General features: G+C 52.8%; 4 protein-coding genes across 4 annotated transcripts; 3 read left to right on the forward strand and 1 right to left on the reverse strand.

Annotated features, from left to right (window-relative positions):
• Nucleotides 1-1,419: 1,419 nt before the first annotated feature.
• Nucleotides 1,420-1,647, forward strand: SPSK_10605 (uncharacterized protein; the record flags this gene model as incomplete). The annotated part of the gene is made up of 1 exon (XM_016736948.1): nucleotides 1,420-1,647. One exon carries the CDS (start codon nucleotides 1,420-1,422, stop codon nucleotides 1,645-1,647), a length of 228 nt encoding a protein of 75 aa, XP_016585807.1.
• Nucleotides 1,648-3,930: 2,283 nt separating this feature from the next.
• SPSK_04081 (c2h2 finger domain containing protein) lies at nucleotides 3,931-5,943 on the forward strand (the record flags this gene model as incomplete). The annotated part of the gene is made up of 2 exons (XM_016730892.1): nucleotides 3,931-5,408; nucleotides 5,487-5,943. The coding sequence occupies 2 exons, from the start codon at nucleotides 3,931-3,933 to the stop codon at nucleotides 5,941-5,943; spliced, it is 1,935 nt and encodes a 644-aa protein (XP_016585808.1).
• A 1,557-nt stretch (nucleotides 5,944-7,500) lies between these two features.
• Nucleotides 7,501-8,718, forward strand: SPSK_04352 (dual specificity phosphatase 12; the record flags this gene model as incomplete). The annotated part of the gene is made up of 1 exon (XM_016731160.1): nucleotides 7,501-8,718. The coding sequence occupies one exon, from the start codon at nucleotides 7,501-7,503 to the stop codon at nucleotides 8,716-8,718; it is 1,218 nt and encodes a 405-aa protein (XP_016585809.1).
• A 3,504-nt stretch (nucleotides 8,719-12,222) lies between these two features.
• Nucleotides 12,223-13,044, reverse strand: SPSK_10586 (uncharacterized protein; the record flags this gene model as incomplete). The annotated part of the gene is made up of 4 exons (XM_016736931.1): nucleotides 12,223-12,337; nucleotides 12,428-12,477; nucleotides 12,549-12,863; nucleotides 12,934-13,044. 4 exons carry the CDS (start codon nucleotides 13,042-13,044, stop codon nucleotides 12,223-12,225), a joined length of 591 nt encoding a protein of 196 aa, XP_016585810.1.
• Between the last annotated feature and the right edge of the window lie 4,629 nt (nucleotides 13,045-17,673).

Here is a 17,673-nt window from a genome sequence, read left to right on the forward strand (position 1 = left end):
TTCCGCACCTGCGGCAGCATGGGAAGCTCACTCTCACGCCGTCCGCCGACTAACCTAACGTCGTACTGAAGTATACATCGTATGTCTGTCAGGTTGGGCAAGGACAAACGAAGCCAGTGTGAGGCGGTCGTCCATGTCATACAGACATATGCCCCTATGCCGTTATACTGCTGTATTGCGTAGGTGTGCACGGCTGTTCGAAGAGCTCCGTCGTTTCGGCTTTCTGAATTGCATTCCCGTTTTGGGCGATTTCATTCGACTTTGAAAGCCTCGTTATCGTCAAAGTGGGATACGCACCACAACACGTCGGCCCCACTGTTCCTGGGGGGGGTTACGGACACGCCCAAGCCCCACTTGCCCTCTGAAAACGACCTGAAATCAAAGCGCAAACTGCCCCTTCACCACTCTCTCAGTGACCAGCAAGGCGTCAGACGCCCCTACAGCCGACCGAGTAATTACAGAGTAAATCAACTGAGAGGGTTCGCTGCCCTTTGTCCTCCACTATCTACTGTCGTTAACAGACCCCCAGACTACATGTACTCACTCCCCCACACCCTGCCAACAGCCCTTTCGCTCTTTTCGGTTCCCTGCCCTAACGGTCTAGCGTATGCATGGGACCTTCCACGCTGTCCCTTTTTGGGTGCCCGCAGAGAACTGCCAGTCAATAAATTACCACGCTTCTGGAGCGGCACCGTCTGCCCACTCATTCCTGTGTAGGCCGGCCCTCTTGTGTGCTCCGGAGTTTATTCTTATTCTGCCCATTCCGTTTTCCCTTCCCCTTTCTTTTGGGTCGTTTTAATTTTGTTCCTTCCTCGCTGGGCTGAAATGCCTTGTGGCTGCAGGAAGACAAACAAAACAGAAGGAGGGGAGGGGGTGTACGTGGACCAAGGGCAGGCGCATTTTCATTTTCAACATGCACCGTCAGTACACAAATCATTCGTCAGAACAGACACTGAAAGAGGAAAGGACGAATTCCTCTTGCATGTGCGTGCCCGCCACTTGCCCTCTGTTGTTTACTACGTTTGCCAGTCGTTCTTCCTCTTTGCGGATCGTTTGGATCAACGACAGGTACACCGATCGTGCCTGCCGTGACGTACATTAAACAAGCTCCTTTTCTTCGTCTTCATCTTCATAGAACATCATCCTCCCAAGGACGGATCACCGCATCGTCTCGAGGCCAACAACAGCTGTGGCATGGCGAGGACACACCTTTTCTGGGCGTCCACACGCCTTCAATCCATTTGATGCACGGGGCTGTAAATTGTAATCTGGCTGGTATTGCACGGCTTGCCCTGCATCGCCTCACCTGCTCACTCACCTGTTGCCCTCCCCGCTGGCCTGTCTTCCCTTTTGCTGACGGCAATCTGCAGGCCTTCCTGCGAACGCAAACCCTGTCAAGAACACTGGCAAAATTCCACCATGCGTGCAGGAACAGTGCAGGAGCTGGACGGCGCCAACATGGGTAGATGGGAAGAAGAGTCAAAGTCAAATGCGACTGTGGACATATGTGACGAGCCGACCCCAACAGCAGACCCCGATTTCGCACAACATGCAGGCAAACAAACATTCATACGTGCAGACGTGCATACACAAGGAACACCCATCCCCTCTCGACTGGCGAATGCTAGAGGTCCGTGGCTCTGTTGACGTAGTGTCTTGTCGGGAAACCAGCATATCACATCATGATTTCGCTCCCATGGATATGTGCACGACTCCCACATGCTTACTCCCGCACAATATCTTTCTTGCCTTTCCCATATTTTCTGCCCCTTTTGTCGCTTTCGTCCCTTTTGTACTTTTTGTTGTGTTGCCCCTTCGTCTTTTTGTCTTATTCTCTCTTGTCTTTTGATCTTTTGCCTGTTGTTCGTTTTGCGGTTTGCCCTGTCCTTTGGGTTATCCATTGCGCCTTCCGGGGACTGGTCTTGCCTTTTGTCGTTTACCTCTGTCGCACTTTCTCCCATCATCGCCCTCCAAATTCTGTTCTCACCCCCCCCCCCCCCCCCCTTCCTCCTGCCACCCCCTCCTCCCATGCCATGGGCAAACCCAGGCGTGTACCTCGTATCCACGCTAGTATTTGGCAACCCACCACCACCCCTTCGCGGGCTCGCTCTTCTGTGTCTTCTAGCCTGTGGCCCCTGCTGGGCCCAGGCTAAACTGGCCTAAGCGGCCGGCCGCCCTACTGCCCAGTATTGTTGTCATTCCCAACTACTCCGTAGCGAGCCTAGCTCCTTGCCTGTCGCCGACTCTCTGTCGCCCTCTCCCCATAATATTTTAGCTTCGCTGTAGTTTGCATCTTACCACTGGTGTTTGTTTTTCTGGAAGGTCTCTACTTCCCGCTGACTGTGTTGTGTGGTTTGCGCCTTCCCACCTGAACGGGTCCTGCCCAAAACTAGAGGTTTGTCCACGTTCCCTCCTGCCCCGAAACCACACTCGCGCTTGCTGCTTTTGTAGCAGCTGAACACCTCGACCACTCACCACACAATAAACACTCCTGCCCATATTGAGACAAGGTACACACACACACATCGTTGCAGCTGCCCGCCTCCGACACAACATCAGCTTATTTTGCCTTACTTGCCTTTATTCTGCCATTCTCTCTCTCGTCCTCCTTTCCTCTTCCCACCACCTCTTCTTGACCTTTTTTTATTTCTTCTGCTCCCCTCCTGTCCCCGAGCCACTCTTGCACGTCTGATCTTGTTTGTCCCGGGCCAAGATCGATCTTGTTTTGCTTGTGTCGTGTCCCCTCTTCCGTTCTATTTTCATTCTTGCCAACGGGTGCCAACTTGGACATTTCTGCATTCTACTTTACGTTTGACTTGCTTCTCGTCGTTCCTTTGCGCCTTTTGCTCCGGCTCACTCCTTGTGCCGTTTCTCTATACGGTATATATCCGACTCGTCTTCTCTTCGTGTCTGAATCGCCTTGCCATAGCGCGATCCATTGGCGCCTGGCCTTTTTCTTTCTTTCTTCTTTGTTTTCTTTTCTGTTTTTTTGATCTTCTTTCTTTCCTCGTTTATTTCTTGTTTTTGCTCGCCATTCCACTTCTTTGCAGCTGTACCTCTCCGCGGACCAGTTTTGCCTCTGCATCCTGGCTTCTGTTCGCCGACGTGCTACGTTCCATCTTGCCTCTTTGCTCTGTTCCTAGAGGAAAGCAAAAGCTCCCAATTTCAGCTTCTTCGCCCTCTTCACATCTTGTCTTTTCAGCCAAGACCGCACAGATCTATGATCAGTCCGCCTGGCGGCACGAGTTATGATTCGACGTGCTACGTAGCGGCGATTCCCGGATTTCCCATTCTTGCGCCCGTCCAGACCGTCAAATCGTCAAATCGTCAAACCGTCCACCCCTTTGACCCGTCGACTTGTCAAATCGCCAATTCGTCAAGTCGTCAAGCCAGCCCACACGCACCGGTCCTCCTCGAACGCTTCAGCCACGTCCAATCTCTGCATTCCAGGAGGACAGAAACTCGCCTCCCCCTTTCATCCGTTTTATTTTTTACTTCCTTTTTACCACACACAGACTCCATCCTGTGTCCCTGATCCAGTCCCTCGGATGCAGTCGACTGCTGAATTACGAAATAGCTCTTCCACTTTCTTCTCCTTCGTATAACTTCCTTTGCCTCCCCTCCCTCCTTCTCTCCTTCTCGTGTCCTCGTCCTCATCTACCTCGTCCACCCTGACACTCTCCACCCCTTTCTCCTCTCTCCCCAAGCCCCCCCGCCCCCCTGCCTAGCTGTCGCTTCCCTCTTGTCCTTGCCGGTGGCAACAACAGCAACAAGGCGAACGGCAACTCGCTTGGTGTCCACTTCCGTCCTCTTAAGGCTGGTCTGGTGCCAATTCTCGAAGGCGACTACGATTTCGCCGAAGTGCAAACGAAGAAGCCCACATCTCCCATAGCCACAGCAACACAAACAAAGAGAGGCCTTTCGCCAACAATGGAGATTCCTCGACCCGCCCCACGCCCCCCAGGCGGCCATGGCCTGCCCTCTATATACATAGACGACGACATGCCCTCCAGCTCCTATCATGGTTCCCATCGGTCTCCCTATGCCTCGCCCTTCTCGCACGCCATCTCCTCCACCCCCATGTCGATCCCCAACACCTCAGAAGACGACCGGCCGCCGCCGCCGTTACCACCTCCGCGCGTGGTTCCCGTCTACGGTCCAATGTCGGCCGCCGCAGAGGAGTACCGCCGCCGTGAGCTCGAGCCCGTCGAGGAACTGCCCAACTACAAGACCCGGCAAGACAGAGACGAAGGATACCACTCCATGGAGTCCCGCAGCCGGGACTCGTTTACGTCTGCCAAGTTCGGCATGCACCACGACCACTACCAGTTCAAGTCGAGCGCCGACGCCTACGACAACTCGCTGCTGAAGAAGCTCGATATGCGCCGCACACTCGACAACCGGTCACCGCCCCGCCTCGGCCGCCTCAGCGCATCTGCCCGCGACGCATTGCGCCCGGCTGATCGCTTCCCGGCCCTTCAGCCCCTGTCGCTGCCCACGCGCATGAAGCAGCCGCACGGCCAGCCGCTCCTCGACTCCCCCAACCGGTATACCGACACCCCGATGGTCTCGGCTGTGTCCCCGCGCAGCACGCCCTTCAGCCACCAGTACAGCAGCAGCGACTACCGGTCACCGAGAAGCGACATGCCCGATTACGACCGGTCACCTGTCGGTGCTCGCAGCCGTCGAACGAACAGCGGCTCGATCACCGACGACGCGAGCATGCACGACCCAATGGACGACGACACCAGCTTCACCATGGAAGAGACCCGGTTACGCGACTTCCACATCGACACGCCCATGTCTCGCGCAGCAGGCGACTACCATGCTGCAGGTCAGAAGCGCCGCGCATCATCACCGCCCGGCGGCGACGAACCGCCCATGCCACTGTACAACATGACGTCGAGCGAGCACCTGCGCTGGCGCGAGGGCGCCTCGCGCGGCTCGCCGGCTCCGCGACTCAGCGCCAACACCCAGGACTCCATCTCCTCCATCTCCTCGTCGACTCGTACCGGCTCCTACAGCTCCAACCTGTCTGGGGCCGCGACCAGCGTTACCAGCATGGCCGTGTCTCTGGCAAACGGACAGGGCCGTCGGTCACCGAACGGCGGCGTCTCACCCCCTGGCGGCATGTCTCCGACTGAGACGGCGAACGCGTCCAACTCGGCGAGCACGTGTACATCGCCGTTCGCGTCCACGGTTCCTCTGCAGGTGTCTCCGCGGTCGGCCGCATCCGCGTCGCGTCCGCAGCAGGAGCGGATTCGGGAGACTGCGCATATTGTGTCGTCGCCCACGCGCCGACTGCCGGACATGACGAAGTCGACCAGCCTTCTGAAGCGTTCCGAGTTCTTTATGTGTGATTGCTGTCCCAAAAAGCCTAAGAAATTTGACTCTGAGGACCAGCTTCGGTACGTTTTTAACTTGGTTGCTTGATTTGACTAGAATGTTATTTGCCACATGGGGTCCGTGCTAACAGTTGTCTTCAGCGCACACGAAATGGAGAAGCAATACGAGTGCAACTACTGCGGCAACCGTTTCAAGAACAAGAACGAGGCCGAGCGGCACCAAAACTCGCTGCACGTCCGGCGGCACAGCTGGTCGTGCGCGGCCCTGTCGAGCTATGACCGGGCGTTTCACGAGAGCACATTCCGGCCCGGCGAGGCCGATACATGCGGCTACTGCGGCGAGGAGTTTATGCGCAGCGGGTTTGCCACCGGGCGGACCGACGCACGGCACACGACGGAGCAGGACTGGGACGACCGGATACGGCATCTACAGGACGTGCACAAGTTCCGCGAGTGCAATGCCAGCAAGAAGTTCTTCCGCGCGGACCATTTCCGCCAGCACCTCAAGCACAGCCACGCAGGCACAAGCGGCAAGTGGACAAACATGCTCGAGAATGCATGCATGATGGAAGAAGAGCCACCCCTGCCGATTCGGTAAACAGGGGCTGGGCGTCTTTATTTCATTGTTTTTTATGACGACGCATTGTTTCATTTCTTACGACAAACGGATATGGATATACCAGACGAAAACAAGGAAAAGACTGAACGGGTTGTATGTGGCTTGGATTGCCATTTTTCACGTTGATTTATTTTACCTTACTTTTTATTTTATTTTTTGCATTTTATTTCATCAATGTACCTACCAGGCTGGGAGGTTTCATTCGGCTTCAAAGGGTTCTTTCTCCGGGTCTCCATTGTGTTTTTGCTTGCTCCTTTCTTCTCTCTTCCTCTTTCTCCCGACCCCCCTTTGTCTTGTATACCTCACAATGCACCCGTCGTTGTTTCTCTTTTACTTTCTACGTTTTGCGGTTTTGAAAGGGCGGGATCGAAGAAAAGAATGAATGAATACATATGAAAATATACAAGGGACACACCACCTGGGCGGGAAACATAGCTGTTTACATAATTGCGGACATGAGGGCTTGACTTTAGGTGGCTGTTTGACGAACCCAGCAGCCCAATGACAAAAATCCAATCACAATCTACAACTTTCAACTTGCCATTCATCACTTGCTGTTCGTGCTTGTCCCTTTACTTACTTTAATTTGTCCTCACTTGGGCTGGCATTCGGGATCCAGCCTGGAAACAGCCTAGCTTTTGGACGGAGATGTCAGCCTTTAGGCCCCGCCCACCGTATCTCGCATTGGTAGGAGACATTTACAACGACTATGCCAGATTCGTGACTGACAGGGAGGTGTAGAGGGGAAGTAGGAGTTAGTACGAGGGAACGATGGAACGATGGAACGATGGAGCGATGGAACGAGGGAACGGGATGAAGGAGCGGACGATCGTCTCTCGATGGAGAATGGCCAATGTTGCAAGACCTGCGGCAGGCAAGGGTATGACCAGACGGACAGGGTGAGATTCCGTCGGGGAAGGATGACGGCGAGACAGGGCCGTTTATCTGACCTGTTTTTTGGTGTGCCATGTCATTGTTTACTCTCTCGTCTTACGGCTAAAAAAAAAAAAAAGAAAGAGAAGAAGAAAAGTAAACAGGGTATTGGGGGGAGAACGTGAGAAGAATGAGACTAAAATGTGCGTCGATAGACTGGACGATGTACTACCGAGTACCGCGTAATAACGCATCGTGAAGAAAGGAAAACATTGCAAAGTCGAGGTGAGAGAGTGCGGCGCGCCATTGAGAGCAAGGCAGCCCAAGGCGCCGGTTCGCAGGGCACCAGGGCACCGAAGCTACTGGCAGAAATTTGTCATTTTTTCGTACATATTTTGTATTGAATAAAAAAAGAGAAAATTTTTAGTGCAGCCTTTCCACGCGCTAGGTGTGTGGTTGGTGGAGGTGGAGTGCACTTGCCTGCCGAGCCTGTTTTGCATGCCCGCCTTGCCAAGAGGCAACGACCTCACATGCTAAGGCTCAGAACGACAAACCGCACAAGACCGCCTGAGGCCAGCGTCACTACGCAAACGACGACGACGACGACGACGACGACGACGACCACCACCACCACCACCACCACCCCACCAGGACACGGCCGAAATGCCCCTCGACAGGATACCAGGGGACGACAACCTCTACATTGGCAGCGCCTTTGTCGTCGGCCAGGAGAAACTGCTCGACAGCCACAAAATCTCGCACATCCTGTCGGTGCTGCAGTACACGCCCAAGGAGAAGGCCGACATTGCCGCACGACCACAGACGCGGCCACGCACGCGCATTTTTGTAGACGTGGACGATGTCGAGGAGGAGGATCTGCTGGTGCACTTCCCACGCATCGTGCGCTTCATCGACTTTGGTCTCGCGTCGGGAAACCGGGACGGCGATCGGGACGGCGGGGCCAACGACGGCGGCCACGCGGCGGACGGTGCCCGGAATGGCGCCGTCTATGTGCACTGTGCCATGGGAAAGTCGCGGTCTGCGACGGCCGTGATAGCCTACCTGCTGTGGAAGCGCCCAGAACAGTTTCGGAGCGCAGAGGGCGATGGCCACGACGACGGCCACGACACCCCCAAAGCGACACAGCGCTACCCGCCGGCGGTCGCCGAAGACGCGTTGCGGCGAGCCCTGGCCTTTGTGCGCCAGGCCCGGCCGCTGGTCGAGCCCAACCCAGGCTTCATGCGCCAGCTCGTCTTGTGGTGGCACATGGGCTGCCCTGCAGACGCGCCGGACGCCGTCGAGCGGCGGCCCGCGTACCAGCGCTGGCTCTACGAGAAGGACGTGGAGGAGAGCACGCGCATTGGACGGGCGCCAGGCCGGCTCTGGTTTGGCGACGAGGCGGTGGCGACGGCACCCGACAATGTGGACGCGGGCGAGGACGCTGGGTCGCAGAATGATGATGTGCAAAACACGCCGTCGTCCCAGACCATCCAACTGCGCTGCAAGGTGTGCCGTCGCGTGCTGGCCGGCTCGCAGTTCATCGTCCCGCACGACCCACCGGCGCAGACGCAGTCCACCGCCGCCTGCAACCACCACTTTGTCGAGCCGCTGTCGTGGATGCGCCCCACCCTGGAAGAGGGCGCGCTCGAGGGCCGCCTCGTGTGCCCCAACACGCGGTGCAACGCGGTGGTCGGCCGCTACTCGTGGCAAGGGTTCAAGTGCACGTGCCGCGCGTGGGTGTGCCCGGCTTTTTCGCTGCAGCCGAGCCGCGTGGACCGGATTGTGGTGAATTCAAGTGCGAGTGCGGGTGTAAAAGGAACAGCTCCGAACCTACACAACATCCGATCGCCGCCGGGCACCAAAGGGCCGAGCAAAGTATAGCCCGAGCCGATAGACAAAGACATTGACAAAATGAGACGAATAACAGACGACAAACAATACGAATAATGATTGATGAGACACCTCGCTTGCAAAGCAAAGACGCAATCGTACGACGTTTTCCATACTCGGCTCAGGCCCAGTTCGTTTTCTGCTTTCCGCTTTTTCTACTCTGAAACAAAACACAGCCTCGACCAACCCCAAGACAGCGAAGAGCGTGCTTGGCAGCCTCGCATACACGTGCTCTTTTTCTTATTTGCTTTTCTTTGCCTGTTGCGGCTTGTCTGGACTGCGGTGAACACAATGCCGCCACCTTGACAGACATGGGCAGACATGGAATTTGTTCCGCGGCCCAAAGTCGTGTCAACATCCGCGAAGCCCCCGCTCTTCCTTCTTCGACAACGTACTCCCGTATTCTATACAACGGGATTAAACGAGTTTCTGACAGGTCGCAGCGGATTGGCTCTGGGAAAATTGTCAGCTCGCCGACCTCCATGATGAGATCCAACACCCAATGCAACATACGCCGTGCTCCGTCCATAGGGCGGCACACTACGAAAGTTTCTTCTGCTTTTGTGCAAAAGAGGTTGCAGTTGCTTATTTGCCCGCGGCAGAGGGGCGGAAGGACAGAAACCGCCTTGGGACTGTTTGGGACTGATTTTGGATCTTAGGGCTGACAGCCTTATGCGATGCGGGTTGTTGACGGTGCTTGGCATCAATAGTGCTCCCCGAAACAGGCAATGGTCAGCAGTCCACAGGTGACAGGAACTCCAAAAACAAAATACTGGACGTGGTGGTGAAAATACAACGTCTCCGAAGCAATATCACGTCGTGGCAGCAATACAACCGAAGTGTCCGGAAAGCTGAGCCGTTGCGAAATTCGCTTTTTTTTTTTTTCCACAACTTCAATAGATGGATCAACTCAGACGCAGGGCGCACCAGGGCTGACCAGGGCTGTTGGTCGGCGTACGAATACTTAGTGCGTCCTTCAAGGCAGGTTTGCGACAATGCAGGGCATACTGCGCAACTTTTTTGATTTTCAGTATCCTTGGAAGACGGACTGTACGAAGTATGACAATACTGTACCGTCTTCAATCTCTCGTCTCCGGTTAGTATTTGAACACAAAATCCTAAAGGATCTCGCTAATACAGCTCCTGCAGCGGTCGTCTCCACTGCAGGATGCCGACGATGCGTGCAGATCAAAGAAAATGCAAATAAAGAATTCAAATCATAGACAGAGATCGCTTGAACGGCGCAAACGAGCCGCCCCCCCTGTCATTTATTCCTTGTCTACTGTCCATTGCCTCTTTGCCAAAGGCACGATGGTCTGGCAAATGCAGCAATGTAATTCGTAGTAAAGAAGAAATGGAGAATTGGTCAAAGGAAATAGAAAAAGAGAAAAACAAGTGAACATGGCAGAGATGGCGACATGTCAGTAAGAGGGGCCGGCGACGGGGAAGTCCCTCCAATGGCGCTGCACTGCATCCCCGGCAGAATCCATACGACGATGCCGTCCATGGCGCCGTTCATCAAGCGGGCACAATGCACCTGCTAGGACCGAACGAGAAGGAGAGTTGAGGCCGACAAAGGCCACAGAGACCTCAAAAATCGACATCCCATCATGCAGCTGCAAGTCGGCGCAAGGAAGGGGGGGGACAGACAGCTTATATGATGTATGGGCCGTATGAGTACAACATACGTCGTACGGTCACAGGAGGACTCTGTAAATACTTGAAGAAGCACGGGGGGCGTGTCGTTTTCCAGGGTCTAGCGATGTCATCATCCTTTCCTTTCTTCCAAATTGTCTGCATCCACATCCCATCCTTCGTCCACAACGGCTGGCCCGCTCCCGAATACATGCATAAGAGCTCGTTTACTCTCTGTGCATTCCCCGAGCGCCAGCAACCAATGTCTGTCGACTGTTGTAGTCTACAATTCAGCGGATCAGTGGTTGGTAGCCGTGGGGAGAGCAACGGCGACGGGCGTCAGGTGTCAGCCGCCGTCAGCACTAACACGTTTTTGGAGGGGCGTAGAGGAAGGGCACAGGGAGACAGAGACGCACAACAGCTGAGGGGTGGCATACATACGACGTATTCTTCGTACGGCGTATTCCTCTGTTCAGTTGGAAGGATTTCCAACGGCGCTGTCCGCTGAGGAAAGTCGGGTGGTCGTATCCTTTTTTTGGCGTTTGGCGCGGCATACAAAAGGTGTGGGAGACATTGACGAGAGACCACGAATGAAAACGGGAAAAAAAAGACGATGGCGTCTCCGAATCTCGGCTCCAACGGTTGCCAGTGGCCCTTGCGGGCTTGGTGTCTCTCAGATGAGCGAGAGAGAGGGAGAGGGAGAGGGAGAAAGACGATAAGATGGAGGGGCGTGTGCTTCGTCGTGGTTGTAGTGGTGTAATAAATAATCAGAGAGGAAAGGGATTAAAGAAAATAAACTTAAACAGTAGCATCTGTTTACTCAGTTTCCATGTCTTGTGACACAATTATGCAGCCACCTGAACGAGGGCCGAGACTCTTGACAGGCATGTCCGCGGGCAAGATGACAAACCATAACCAGCTGTGAGTGTGTGTGGGTGCATGTGCAGACCGAGTATCGGCAAGGCAATACGAGATGCCAATAGTGCGTTGTTTGGAGACAGAATTTAATATAGCTGAATTGCTTTGGACGAGGCGGACTGATGAACTGGCGTGACAGGTGGGCTATGTGCCGATAACTGTACGATGATGCACGTGAGATATTGCAATAACAAAACAAAGAAGAGAAATCAAGAATAAGAAAATAGAGCCCAAGAGAAGTAAAAAGAGAAAGGAGAAAATTAAATAAACCCGGATAACCATAAAATGAAGATGTAAAAGAGGACATCAACATAAACAACAGTAATATATAATCATTGAAATTTAAAGAACAAACCCCCTGGCTGCCGTAAACCCGCTGAGCAATGATTGAAATGACAATAAAAACAAGGACTCAAGTGAGAGAAACAGCGTGCGTGAGTGATGTATGGTAAAGAAAGGAAAGGAACAGCACGAGAGGACAAGGAGAACACCACCACAGACGCTGCTCTGCTGCCACCAGGTGGATATGCCAACACATTCACATTTGTTGCATGTTGAGCTTCGGTGCGTCAACCATGGCATGAAGACGTATGGGTGTGTTGGCGGCGAAACGGCGTGTACAGTTTGCAGTGTGCAGTGTGCAGCGTGCGGCTTGTGGCGTGCGGCGTGATGAACAATCTGGATGTGCGGCATATGTGCAGAGTAAAGACCGGCTGCACAATGACGGCCGCCATGCAACTGCATCGGTCCAATGTGATGGCATCCAAGGGCACACACCACTTCTCGTTGCTTGTCGTCGTCGCTGTCGGTGCAGTAGCTGTGTCTGGCTGCTGCCGAGACGGCATCGACGCGGCCTCGGGACGGCCGGCCTCTGATTAGAAGCCGCGAGACGCCCGTCGTCTGTCGTCTATTGCCCATCCACGTCGTTCGTCCTTGCCCTCGTTATGGTAGGCCCTTCGGAACCGACGGGAAAAAGGACGGATTCGCCAGCCGTTCCCGGTTGCGCCTGGCAATTTCGGCCTGCCGTTTCCTCTCGAACCGTTGTTGATAGATGTGTCTAATCGGTCAGTCTCTTACCTCTTACTCACACACTCTCTCTATATATATACTTTAAAAAAAAAAAATCTCAGACCACCATCCGACTCACCTGTTTAGGGCAAACACGCGTGGCTGGTCGCTGGCGGGTGACTCTTCTTTCTTTTGGTTTCGTCGTGTCAGCCGTGTGTCGCACAAGCTTCATACAAGGCCTCGATATCATGCCGACTTACCTCGTCCTTGTCCTTGTCGTCTTTGCTGTCCTTGTCTTTGTCGTCTGCTTTGTCTTTCTCGTCCTTTTCTTTCTCCTTGCCGTCCTTCTTGTCTTCCTTGTCTTCCTTGTCTTTCTCGTCCTTCTTCCCTTTCTTGTCCTTCTTCTTCTTCTGCTTCTCCTCATACTCCTTCTTGACACGCTCCATCTCCGCCTTGATCTCGGCCTCCTTCTCTTCTGCCGCCTTTTTCTTCTTGGCCTCCTCTGCTGCCTTGTCCACAATCGGCGTGCAGAACCCCCGGTCCTTCAAGTGGCTTGGGCAAATGTAAAAGAAGTCCTGTGTCTGGTTAGTTCTGTATACAATGCAGTGGGCAAACAGAACACTCTGGCCTGCCGAATCGACCGACCTTATTCTCTGGCGTAATCAAGACGCTCGTACTCGGCTTGTAGCAAATTTCGCAGCCCTTGGCCGACCCCTCCGCCACCTTGCGGTGCGTGTAGACGTTGGGAAAGCTCATTGCAAAAAGTGACGGGGTCTGTTGTTGCACTGGCGCGTGGGTGTCCACGTCGGACACAGATCTCGGTCGCTGTTTGGAATCGCGATGCTATGAGAAGACGTTCCCAGCCTTGGGCGCGGGGTTCGGAAGGCGCGCTACTGTGTGCAGAAATGTACACTGTATATAATCGCACGGTACGCAGCCTTGCGACAACTCACGACCTCATTGGTGATTATCTATTCTGATTGCAACACACTTGATATGTTGAAAGCCTGGCAAGACTCTTACGCAAACTTTTAATAAAATTATACTATAGCTGACACATCAATAAATCAATGCAGTAAGAGTGACGGCATCCGTCGTTCGCGATAACTTTGTGCTATACAATTCGGAATGATCAAATTCAATATTAAGATGCTGCAGGAGGGCTATCACGCTTGAATATCGGTCATCTGTGTTTCTCGTGTTCCTAGTATTGTATTTATTCTAGACTAAGAGGGTTTGTGGACGAGAACTACTATGGCCACACGCAACTCTCTGGGTGAGCCATTTCCAAAAGTGACCCATACAGAGCGTTCTTAGGGAGGCCATCTTCCATCCAGCGAACACGTTCTGCTTGACAATAGTGCAAGCAAAGTATTCAACGACAAAAAGACCAGAAATCAAAAACAGGGCCGGTAATAAAAAACGTACAGCAGCGGGTATTCGCTGGTCGTCACCGACCCAACTACTAATCCGCCGATTAGAGGCTTGACTAGGGGAGAGCGGACGGGATCCCGTATTTTCCTGTATCTATGGCCGTACGTGAAAGACGAAGCCAAGGTATGACATTAAATACGGAGTATTGCTTGCAAATCGGATCCCAGAGTCCAGGTGGGACGTTGAATCCGAAATCGAACACCCAGCTGTGCTGAAGGATATCACGATCATGGCCTTGATTCAGCTACCCGCTCGGTATCGCTGTAATTGTTATACCACTGCTTGACGAATAAGGTGAAAAAATCGACGCATATGTAAAAAGCGACTCGGTGCCCTGGATAATTGTATGTCTGCTTACTGTGCCGGTTTGTGTCCCTGTCCTTGTCTGCGACGGACGTTATGTCGGGAGAGCCTGCATAAGGAATGACGTTTACGGAGGATTTATTGTAGAGTAATTTGTAATATGCAGCCAATAGAAATTACTCGGTAGCAAAAAAGAATGTAGCGTATCCCGGAGCTGCGCCAGAAGCCGAGTAAATGCCTTTATGTGTAAATAAATACCTGTGTATCCAGTCAATCTTTTTCCAAGTGGCTGCGGAACAGTGCAAAGTAGCGCACTGGAGCTGCGATGGGCGAACGTGTTGGTCTAATAACACGTCTTCGCTTCTTGTCCTTTACCGTTTGCATCGACGTAGCCGCCATTCTTGTGTCCACCCACGATGGTCTGGACCATACAGCAATTTGTTGCACGGAAGCTTATTTATACAATCGATCCTCCATCGAGAACGGCCCAGATAGCCAGCACGGAAACCATGGACACGGTAACGGTATGCGGCAAGAAGAAGAATGGGACAATAGGGTTTCCTTATCGAGTCCTCGAGACTATGGTCTGGGAAGCGGTGTAACACCATTGTTTGCGCTACCTTGTTCAACGCGTGATTTCATGTCCTTGACTAAGGATAGCCCACAGTACCTTAGAGAGCATGTTCTAGGACAACAACGTATTTCAACATATGAACACTGTTTGACTCAGTCGCCCGAGGCAGCGTTGCGTGTTCGATGTGGAGTTATCCGAGTCTTCCAAGACTGTCCCGTTCACAACATTGACAGTCCGACCACTGTCCTCTATGTACTACACGAGATCACAGCGACACTTGATACGGAAACAGAGGCGGCCGTCCACGGTATTGTGAGAACGAGTTTCCAAGACTAAGGGGCAGGATGGTGCAAGCTACAAGGAACGCACTGCCCGGCGCCGCTCGGCAAACCACTCCGGCCAGAATGCCGTCGTGTAAGGATTGATGACGTTCTGGAAAGAGTAGACCCGGAAACCTTAAACGGTACTCTGCACTCTGCACTCTGCATTCTGTACTTTGTACTCCGTCCAGCTTAGCAGTCATTCAGCAGTGTGGCAAAACGTACTGTGTTTTGCCCGTCGTCCCCACAACTATCTCAGACCGAGCTTGTGTCCATGGCCATAGATTTTAAGCCTGGTTTCCAAAGTGTCGGGAGTCAAAGGACAAGGAAAGAGTATGAGAATATGAGAATAGAAGAATAGAAAAATAAAAGGTCGCATAAAGAGGAACCGGAAAAGACCAGAAGCTTGGCCCGGCCTTGTTATGAGAATACACGCAGATAAGGCAAATTAAAGATGAGATTGACACGGCTTTGCATGCCACAAAGGCACAGAAAACCGGGATCCAGGACCCGACTCTCATGAGATTGGCATTGAAAGAGACAGGGGTCAGAGATGGACTCTGTGATTAGTTGGCCCAAGTAGGTTTAGACGTATTTTGGATTTGCTCGTGTGGAGAACAAGGGGGCAGGAGCTTTGCACCTCTCAATGCGGTTCTTTCCTGGTCTTAGCCCAATAAAGCCATGCGCTGAGGCTGAGGCGATTTTTTTATTTTTAGCTTCATTTTACGGCGTACTTGACTATTTCTTTATTTTGTCGGTTGTTGCTTTCCCTGTTGACTTTGTGTGCTGTATTTTACGCAGGGCAGGGAAAGTTTCTGGGGAAGGAGCTACCCAGACCCCGTGGAAGGAGCTTCCAGACGACCCTGTATTCCCCTTGGCTCAACAAGGCTCGACTGACAAAACAGTCAACAACAGTGACAGCCTCTCACTTTGTGGCTTGTCCTCGAAGCACCCCTGACTTTTGACTCTCGCTTCCCTCTTCAATCGCCACTGTACTTCTGTACCCAGTCTCTGCTCATTGCCATGCAATGCCTTTGTTCCTGACATCTCGCAGCGTTATAGGTTTGGCGCCCCGTTTCTTGTCGCCATTCCCCTATATCAAGGCATAAATTGGCACATGCATGTCCAACATCTGGATGAATACGAAGCACACGACATGCACGCAGACCGCATGCACAGAGAAAACACGAGCGAACGAAGGTGGGTAGTTTTTCGTGATCTACCGTTATTTGCGCGTGCACAAAGTGGATCGGAACTGCAAATCACATCGTATCGGCAATTCGTATCTCGACATCGCACTGGGCCCCATTTCACCCCAACATTTTACACCAGCCCTGATGACGGCTTAGACTGCCACGGCCGGATCGTCAGAGACCGCAGCCAGAAAGAGAAAGGAGCAGCACTCTGCGACATCGTATCTGCACATCGTCACTGAATGGACTGCTGGGACTGAATGGACGGGTAGACAAGACTCGCATACGAGCTACAACCAAAGATCCCCACTCGACTTTTCAGTAGATCGACTTTTTGATCCCCTTTCTACCAGTTCTGGTGCCTTTCGAGCCCAGAGTTACGAGAAAAACAAGCCGATAGCTCCGCCATAGCTCCGTCATAGCTTCTCTTTTGCCCCATCCTCGTGACGAGCTCTTGTCATTACGAGACCACCCGGAAGAGAAACCAGAAAAAGGACCAAGAAGTAAACGCGAGACGTCTACTCTAGGGGCCAAGCAAGCCAAGGAATATGACAGCTCCGGCGACCGGCACGTTAGCAAGATACGAGATATACAACTTGTAGCAGCACAGCACTTTCCTGTGCACGGAGTACTGTTGTCCGTGCTCTGGCACCACAACAGCCGTAGACACGATGCGGAGACGATAAGAGTCGATAGTGGTTCGAGCTTGGGCCCTTTTGCCAGGGGCTCTCGTGCTTCTCGCCGCCTCTTGGCGAATGGGACGCTCCTCCTCCCTTGTCTGTCATTTCCACACAGAACGTGCACCACTGTCGCGTTTTGTCTGTTTCTGTTTCCGAATAATTTCTTTCCTTTCCACTTCTTGTTTCTTTACCTTTCCTCTTCCTCTTCCCGCTCTCTTTTCTGAACTGCTGTTCACGTCGTCACTCGCTATTTGATCGATCCTGTTCAATTGTTTTGTTTATTTTTTTTAACGTCATTACACCACAGTCGCTTCCGCTTTCTTCTTCTCGACTCTCGCTACTTTGTCCTCGGGTCGCCATTTTTGTTACTCGCCATTTAATATCAATTTAATATCATAATTCAACCAGCCGGCTTATCTCGACCTCGACCGTCCGCAAAGAAATCAAAACACCGCAAACGAAGCCGCTTACTCTAACCCATCTCTTAATAAAACACGCGCCGTCAGTTTTGCCGCCCACGTTTTCCTCGTCTTTTCTCACGACATCCATCTCCGGACCCGAAATCAACAAACAAAAAACATCACCACAGCCACAACCAACAACCTCACTGTAAGTTGACGATAGGCGCATATGGACTCAATTTGTGTGTGCCTTTTTTGATTTTCTATATTATGTCGCACTCGACTGTTGTGTTTGTCAGTGGGCCCCTCGCCTCCCCCCCGGTTGTCCACTCTCTCAGGAATGTGTCGTCTCACTGTCCGGAGCACCACCAAGATTGTCGGCCAGTTTGTCTGTCTAGTCTGAGCATTCTCACCTATTCGCCTCTCTGTTATACTTCCTTTTTTGGCTGGTATCTGGCATTCCGCGCCCTAGACCAGTTC

The sequence above is a fragment of the Sporothrix schenckii genome (genome assembly GCF_000961545.1).
Source record: "Sporothrix schenckii 1099-18 chromosome Unknown Cont47, whole genome shotgun sequence".
Taxonomy (NCBI): domain Eukaryota; kingdom Fungi; phylum Ascomycota; class Sordariomycetes; order Ophiostomatales; family Ophiostomataceae; genus Sporothrix; species Sporothrix schenckii.